Source organism: Morone saxatilis, unplaced genomic scaffold (assembly GCF_004916995.1).
Source record: "Morone saxatilis isolate NCDOM2014 unplaced genomic scaffold, NCSU_SB_2.0 Contig6, whole genome shotgun sequence".
Taxonomy (NCBI): Eukaryota; Metazoa; Chordata; class Actinopteri; family Moronidae; genus Morone; species Morone saxatilis.
Genome location: NW_023340206.1, coordinates 13,779,967 through 13,789,062, shown reverse-complemented (window position 1 = coordinate 13,789,062; position 9,096 = coordinate 13,779,967). Strand labels below are relative to the sequence as shown.

The 9,096-nt window shown below is 39.8% G+C and overlaps 2 protein-coding genes across 2 annotated transcripts in view; one reads left to right on the top strand and one right to left on the bottom strand.

Moving 5' to 3' along the window:
• The window catches only part of LOC118339713 (BCL-6 corepressor-like), a 14,042-nt gene extending 12,880 nt beyond the window's left edge, over positions 1-1,162 (top strand). Inside the window, exons 7-9 of the mRNA XM_035677412.1 lie at positions 22-103; positions 638-823; positions 1,057-1,162. Coding sequence (XP_035533305.1) covers positions 22-103; positions 638-823; positions 1,057-1,162 — 374 coding nt within the window. The remainder of the gene's footprint in view (positions 1-21; positions 104-637; positions 824-1,056) is intronic.
• Positions 1,163-2,331: 1,169 nt separating this feature from the next.
• Positions 2,332-2,734, bottom strand: LOC118339712 (zonadhesin-like; the record flags this gene model as incomplete). Its single annotated transcript, XM_035677411.1, is given in 3 exon segments — positions 2,332-2,498; positions 2,621-2,683; positions 2,730-2,734. Coding segments are annotated over 3 exon segments (235 nt in total), but the record flags the coding sequence as incomplete, so codon positions are not given.
• Positions 2,735-9,096: the final 6,362 nt, after the last annotated feature.

Below are 9,096 nucleotides of genomic sequence, written 5' to 3'. Positions count from 1 at the left end.
CCTTTCCTGTCCCCGGACCAGGATGCAAGTGGCTTCATGAGTTCTGTGGTGAGAAAGGCTCGTCTCAACCCGCTGCCTCCTGTCGGGCCCTTATTCGCTGCCAGTAACAACTCAACAAACTCTTTAGGTACTTGTTGCCAAGCAACTGTCCGCATGACAACATTTTCTAGATTTTATCCTGTTATACAGCACACTTTTTAATGCGCGTTTGGTTGTTTTAAAATAAATTTTTTGCAAGTTTTTGGAGCTACTACACCTGTACAGTTTGACTGTTTTACAGACCTACAGGCTAGCAGGGAAATTTTATATAGTTAGCCAGGAATATTCTATAGAGTTATCATTTAACATTTAAAGTGCTCTCTGAGAGGAAGCAACACAAAGCCAATGAGCAGAAAACCGAAGAGCAGGTACTCATAAACAGTTCTTGAATATGTCAACCAGATGATTTAGTTCTGGAAAACATCTGGCAGAGGGCCCAGCGCTTTTGGGTTTCTGTGGTTTGGTGCAGAGCCTGTCGGGCCTTCTCGCAGTCTCGTGTTCAGTTAAGAGATAAATTAGGGCACAAACTAGCTGCTGCCAGATGAATAAAATCGCATATTACAGTGGTGACTGTTGACTACTTTGTCCTGCTGTTCAGGCGAGGCGACAGTCTGCCAACACCCAGAGCTCTGCCACTCTCACTCTGCCTGGTTGTCTCTGACGACAAAGGCATCGACTACTCCGCCTTACAGCCTCAAGGACCAGAACTGCACAGGTCACATAGACAGCGAACCCACATGGTGACTTTCAGCTTCAAACGCAAGCAACTCCTGGCGGGCCGGAGGTTATGGTGGTACTGTCCTCCCCGCAGAAAGGGCCAAACAAAACTGTAAACCAACCTTTGGTTCAATACAGGGAGGACATTATTCCACTGTATTTTTTTATTTATGAGGCAGACAAAGACACTTTGAATTACCTGCTGGATGAGTACAAGACTTTTATCTCTGTATCCAGGATTGTAAACATCGCTTGTGATTTCAAATGAAGCTGAAAACATGTCTGTTGTTCCTGTCTCAGATCTACGAAAAACAACAGCCCAAGTCCTCTAGCAAGAACACCTGTCATGATCGGCCCGAACCCCCGCCTCCGGCAATCCATTCACGCCGCCAACGACCCCAGGTAGCGATCGAACTTCTCCTGCCTCCTAATGCCATGCCAAGACAGCTCAAGAGTGTGTTCCCTCAAGATCAAACGCAGGTGTGTTGTGTGTGTGGGGGGACAGACAGCTACAGACAGACAGACAGCTACAGACAGACAAGGCTCACTATCACATGAAGGACAAATGACTATTTGTGTTTGTGATGTACCTTTTACTGGACAGAGGAAAAATCCAAAATACTCCACTGGTCCAGGAACAGTGAAACATTTTTAATGAACTAACTGCTTTTTTTTATCTACTTCCTTCTGCTTTTATTCCACTGAATTTATTTGACAGCTATAGCTACCTTTTCAGGTAAAAATGACAAATATAAAACACGTGATTATGATTATATAGATATAGATTCAGTACAAAGGTATGTGTATAATAGCTCTCTAGAGCAGCAGACACCAAAGTGCTTCACAAAAATAAAACAGAGCACTAGTTATATAAAAGAAGATAAAATGTCTTAAACATTTAAATTGAACATTGAAATGCATCAGTGATAATTATTCATTCTGCACAGTTTACCATCTGTACCTTTTGTTGATCATACTGCAGTATTTACACAGCAGTCATTTATTATTGGGTGGCACTTAACTCCTTCCACAGTTTTCATCGTCCAAAAACGTCATTCAAACGTCAAAATATTCAGCTCATTCAGGAATCGGGTTACTATTACTTTTCTCTTTCATACTTTTCAAAACATTCCAGGTTCATTCCCCATTCATCCTTATGGACGCAATGTTCGAAATTCAACAAGAAACCTTCAAACCCACTGATCTTTAACCTCTTCCCACACATTAATGCATTACCAAAGAAACTCACAGAATGACTCACAACAATTGGACTTCCTATTATCACCGGTGGCAACCTTTCATTGGGGTTGGGAGACACACAGCTGATTGAGATGAGCTAATCAGGGCAGACAAGTATTTTTCAAGCTCTTAAACTCCTAATTAGTCTTTCTCACTTTTCCAGCTACAATATTTCTTCAGCTTCCTCAATACGATACAAATTTGAACAGCCAATTTCTTCACGAACTGCCTTCCCTAGTTCCTTGTTGTTTCTTATGTAAACATGAAAACATTGAAGTGAAATGACGCTCTTACAGCAGTTGGCGTTTGACCTCCAGTTCTCCACTGTCGCATGTAACACTTTCAGGCGGCAGGACTCGGCGTAAGCCTCCAAAAACTGGCACTTGTTGAGGCCATCCACTGCTGGATATTGGCACAGAGTGTTTGTGCAGGCGGTTACGAAGGGCTCGGGGTCAGAGTGGTTGTGGCAAACAGTGAAGGGGGCCTGCTTTATGAGATTGCAGCTGGGAGGAAGAATGACAGTCAATTACCAGGTTTTTGAACAGTATCGTGTAGGACTGTATGATAAAGATGACTCGTTCCTGTTCTGAAGATGATAGGAAGGTTTTGATTGGTCAGTTCTTACTATTCAGTTGTGCGGGTGCAGTTGATCGTGCTGTCAGCGGTTTCGTTGTACAGAGTCTCGCAGCTAGGAGGCGACAAACAGCACAGGACAGTCAATTAGAAACCAATGCCGCATTAATAAACAGGTCATATCAGTTTGGTTGAGACTGAGTTTTACCCGACTTCACTGTAATTAGAGGACTTGGCTGCACTCAGGGTGAAGTTCTGGCTGGAATCAGCGGGGTTGCCACACAAGCCCTCCATAGCTCCAAAATATCCTGGTCAATGTCAGGAGGCAATTAAAGACAAATCAAAGAACTTCCATCAGTAAGCCCAGCTGTCACTCTTCAACATCAACAACTTTGAAATGACACAGATATTTTGTCCAGATAGGATTTCTGTACCTGTCACGTGTGCAGTGTTGCCATCAAAAAAGACTGTGGCGTTGACGGAAGGAATCTTGGCAGTAACTCCAGTCTGGTTCTTCGAGAGCTCCACCCCGTGAACCACCTGACCCGTGGCGTTGAGCGTTAGCGTTTGTTGATCAACCTACATCACAGCAGATAGGCAACATGAGGGAAACACTGGCTGAAATGGCACAAATACACACCAACATGTGCTTTGCATGGGTGCTTGTTCCAACTTAAAGAAGGATTTTTCAATCTTTAGTTTAGGTAACACCAGCACATTTGAACTCAGATTGTCTCCTCTTATCACTCACAGCGAGAACAACACTTTCAAAAGTGTTTACTGGCAGAACGACGAAACAAAGAGCATGCTGAAAAAGTAACGTATGACAGAAGTGACGAATGAGAACATTAGTCAAAATAATCTCAATGTTCCTGTTGCACCAACGTTCATTAGACGCAGCTATCCATCCATCCCGGGTTAAAACCTCAAATAGCACCGCATCGTAATTCTGTGCAACTATTTTATTACACATGAGTAAATAGGATCACATTATATTGTGATATTGTCTTGAATTACATCAACACAACACTAACTTCCTGGCATGTAATGATCATCAGTGACTGATCAAACAAAGAGGATGGGAGGAGGATTTATGAGTCCATAAATACGCTGTTAGTCTTTGGATAGATTGTGGCAGCTTACCCAGACTCTTCCACCTTGCTCCAGATAGATTTTGACACTTGACCCATTCAGCGACAATATCAAGTGGTCCAAAAACGCCACATCTTGGCGGCGTCGCTCACGGAAACCCGCCAGTAGGTTGAAGTCTGAGCTTCCTTGAGGCTTCATCAGACTGTATACGCAGCGATCAGGGACAGAGTGGTCTCTGCTGGAGAAATCGATGATGCTGGAGGCAGTCACAGTGCACACGTCAGAGACTCTTTTGCATCTGATGGAGAAGGAAAGGGATAGATATTCTGTCTTATTATTTCTGAGAGAAGATGACATTTTCAGTTACTATAACTTTGAGGAAAATGAATCCTCACTAGAGTGACAGGACGATGTGTATTAACTCAACTTAAAGCAGTGGGCAGTGCTATTGTGACAAAGACAAATACAAACCTAACCACAGATACCATACAAAGGATCTGAAAAATCCCTCAGTGACCTTAGATTATTATTCTTATTCTAATTATTATTAATGGTGTAAAAGACATCTTTGTTGTGAAAAAGAGCAAAAAAAAATCAATATACTATATACAGTTAGTCAATTAATCAATAAGGTGATTGACAATGAATTGGTTCCCTCTTCTTCTGGCTACATTAGCGGCTACTAGCATAAAACACCTGACTCTCCAAAAGAACGGTCAGCAGTCGAGTTGCATTGTGGGAAATGTAGTCAGCAGGTTTAGAAGGATGAAATCATATTTACGTGTTGTTGCCGATGCAAATCTCCTTGTTTCCACATGTACTGACACTGACTCCAGATGATGTATACGAACAGACCAATTGGGAGCAGGTTTCTGAGCTGTTGTACATTATTTTTCCAGTCTTAAAAGTGGTGTCTGGGAGGTGATAGGAGGTTTATGAAATTAATTTAACATTAAACTGGTGTACAAAACGTAAAGGAGAGGAAATAACTATAGATCAGATGGAAATAACCTAATAATCTAAATTGCTTACTTTGGTCTCTGCAGCCGCTTATGTCCAAGTACACTGAAGTTCTATCCTTCAGCACCGAGTCCACAGTGGAGTTATTGACCGTCGTATTCACAGACTAGAGAAGGAATGGACAAAATTCAAGGTTAATAATGTAATACTGTACTAACATTGAGTGACTTGAGTTCCCCTTTTTACTCATGTATAAATATTTTTCTCCAGTTTCAGGCCCGAACATGAATCAGAATCAGATTTGTACTGTTCATCTTATGTGGACATAAATACCCTAAAAATAGAAGCTGAATGTCATTGTCACCATTTAAAATACAGTGTGGAGGACTACAGAGCCAATACGACATAAATGTGTCACTGCATTACTGTTACTTCACTGCAGTGTTTATGAGCAATGAGGAACTGTTTCAAACTAAAGTTTTATGTTGTTAATGGTCTGTCAGGATGCCCCAGTTTGTAGCTGTCATATATTACCATTACATGCTCATTTCACCTGGTGCCATGTGTTCTTAACACGTTGTTTTGTATGTCGAAACACTGGACAGAATCTATGGAGGACTAAAGGTGCCAAAATCAAATAAATAAATACACCATTAAATAATTACTTAAATGTGTCATTATTTAATGTATTAAAATTGGAATTAAATACATAAATGTGTTATTAAATGTCTGATTAGACATTATATATCATACATATATAATTATTTCACTATTTAATTCATTATTTCATGGTCCTGTGTTGCAGTGCTTCATGAATTACTTTAATCTGTCAAACTCGCCCATCAAAGTCAGTGGGGGGGCTAACGCTGATCTAGTCTGATCCATTGCTTTGGTCTGAAGTAGAGTGCCTGGATAGAGACGATGGAGGATCTTCATGAACTTTCTAGAGCAGAGGTCACTAACAGGCGGACCGCGGTCCGAGTCCGGACCCAGACGCAGAATCAATTCATTATTGAGGGATTGTAACTTGTGATGGGCGCTTCTGTTTTAACCAGCACACCTTTTTCTAGTCTTTACAGTATTTGTTCAGCAGATCAGGAAGCTTACAGACCAATTGCATGTGAGTTAAGCCATCCCACGTGATGCTGCTCAGCCAATCAAATCTGTGTAAACAACAGCGCGACTCTGAATACAGAGATGAGAGCGATGAGAGGCGAGTGACAGATGGAAAGAGAAGTTAGAGATACATGGAGAGGAAACGGAGAGATGAGGAGCGCGAGACAACAGAAGATTTATGGTGCTCTCGAAGAAGAGAAAAGTGGATAGAAAATAGAGCTTTTAACCCAGAATGGACAGATTCATTCATATTCATTCTTCCCACTGGGAGCACATAACCAGTGTGTCTCATATGTTCAGAGACCGTGGCGCTGAGTGCCAACTGAAACGCCACTATGAGACAAAACACAAAGTTTTCATCAAATCTGAACTAAGGTCAGAGAAAATAAGCAGTCTCAGCTACCTATATGATCAATCAACCAGTATCCTGACCCATTCATTCATTGACTAACTGCAGAACTGTTCAATTGTAAAGATCTGTTGATATTCATTTATTATAACATTTGTTGAGACTGTTAATGAAGATATGAAACAGTTAAAGAAAAAGGGAAACTCAAGCTGCTGCTACACTTTATTTTATTTTTCTAAAGTTAAATACTTTATTTTATTTTTCTAAATTAATATTATTTAGTTTTTCTAAAGTTAAACACTTTATTTTGTTTTTCTAAAGTTAAATACTTTATTTTATTTTTCTAAAATTAAACACTTTAAGATGTACAATTTTTCAAAGGCTTTTTCATCTATTTTTTCTATTGTATTTTTAAATGCAGCCCTTCTTTTACCTAATGAGAGAAGAACATTATATATATATAGTTCAATGATAAGTGACAATAAATATATATCTTAAATTGTGCTTTTGTGCATTTAACAGTCAGTTGCAGACGTTGATACAACTACGAAGCTACTTCAATATGTTCCAGGGTAACCAATCAGGCGTTAGGATCCGCCTACCAACTTTGATGGGCGAGTTTGACAGATAAAATTAATTCATGAAGCACTGCAACGCAGGACCATGAAATAATTAAATAAATACTGAAATAACTGTATATGTTTTTTACATAAAATGAATCGGTATTTTAATGAGCTAATGACACATTTAATAACACATTTATGTATTTAATTCCAATTTTAATTAATTAATGACACATTTAAGTAATTATTTAATGGTGTATTTATTTATTTAATTGTGGCACTTTTAGTCCTCCATAGCACACAGCTATCTGTTGTCAGAAATGTTTGAGGGTTCTTGTTAAAGGACCTTCTGGGCTCATTTTTAGGAACATTGGATGCTTGGGTCACACAGTGAGTCCGACTGTTAGTAATACATGAGAGGAACCAACTGGGTCTACTCTCAGGGACCAGATTCTATAAAATCCAGTGGTGAACTTCAGGCTGAAAGTCTGAAATCACATCCTTCATTTGGTTTAAGGACAAAAGTAGCCACAGTAACAGACTCGGGCTAATCTCTGAGACCAAACGTCCATATGCCTTAGATATACTTACAATAATAGGGAGGGTATAGTCTACAGGAACTAAACCCAGAGCTGCTTGGGGTCCAACATTGTACAACCTCACTTCCATCTGAAAGCATAAACAGAAAAGATACAAACAAATATTAGGAAATGGATTCTGAAATATTTTACAAATAAACTTTGCCAAACAATGTCAGTACAAACAGTAAACCAATCACAATCATATTAATGATGATGACTTACGATGGTTGATGCTTATCAGACCACCCATTCGATATGTAAATATCATGATCGGGCTTCCATTTTGAGCGCTGTTGAAACAAATTGGCCATACATAATTGGTTGAGTGTCTGGTCCACCTGGCAGAGGAAAAAAAACCACACATGAATGACTCTGAAGTGAATTCAGGTCCGTGGGGACATCCAAACATTTTCCTCATTGTGGTGTCAAACGGTTCAGTCCAACAGGTCCTCGTACATAAACTACAAATGAGAGTGTTTCTGACCCGTATGAGCAGTTCTGCATTAGAGAGAAGAGAGCTCACAGTGAACTGGGGGAAATAATTGGACATTTGTGGACAATATTGGGTTCCATAACAAATCTGAACCATCCGGACATTATTACCACTGTCGGATACAACGGAAAAAGTTTTTTCTTTAAATATATAATGATTGCAATTTGAAATACTGGATAGTTTTACTCTTTGAGGCTGATATGAATGTGCTAATGCTCTGATTTATGGCTCTGTTATTTCCTTATCATTTCCTTTAAAGATATATGTAACTGGATATTGATCGCAGGGAAAATAGACACACTGCGACTGTCGTTTTAGTCGGCTCAGTAATCTGTGTTGAGTTCAATTACTAGAGTGACAGAGGGGATTATTTCCTAGAATGTCATTAAACTATGTGTTAAACATTCACTGAAATGTGTATTAAATATAGCTAACAGTCGCTAGCAGTCAAACAGTCTGTTGGATATTAACAGTAGATGGAGAGACGGCCTTTTCTCAAACATGGTTTAATTTGACTCACAGTCAGCGCTGTGTAATTGCGTCCATAATAGTTGATCGGACAGTTGGTGATGTCCACTTCTGACACTGCAGACAGAGAGAAGTCGACCTGGCTGGCAGCAACTACAGTGTGAATTTAAAGGGAAAAGAAATGAGAGACATCATACATCAATCTATCAAGATTTATAGAATCTTTCTTTCTTTCCAATTCACACCTCCAACTTAAAATGACATTTATCAGTGCAATGAATTCTGGGTGTAAAAGTCTGAATGAATGAAATAAATATTTAGAGGATATTTTCATTCAGTGTGAATGACAACATGAGGGGATTTATTTTATTCATAAATCTCTTCAGTGTATTAAACTAAATGGTCCCAACTTGATTCCTTGTGTTGATTAAAAGGAGTCCCAACCCTTATTGATTTGTACAGATTAATGGATGAGCATATGATATTAAAATGTATCATTCAGGTACATTTTGTATTTGAAACATAGAGAAACCTGCCGTTAAACCCCACAGTCACACTGTAATGTCGGTATATAATGTGTAAAATAAAACCTCCCGTAGAGCCTGCAGCATGTTGGCTCATCAGCTAACGCCTTTAAAATAAAGGTTAGATTGTAAAGCACTTTAAACTTTCCAATGGCTCTCTTACCTGCCAGCAGGAGGAGCAGCGCACTCGGCTTCGCCATGATGGATCCCCGGCAGGAAAGTGTCTGAGCTGGGAGAGATAGAGTTCGCACAGTGCAGTGTTAGGGTTAGGTGCCCCTAAAAGTGCCCCTAGGGGAGAAAAAACTGCTATAGATTGTGAATGCACTCGCATTAGTGGCCATAACTCACACTGAGTACATTATTATGAGCAGCAGCAGCACGA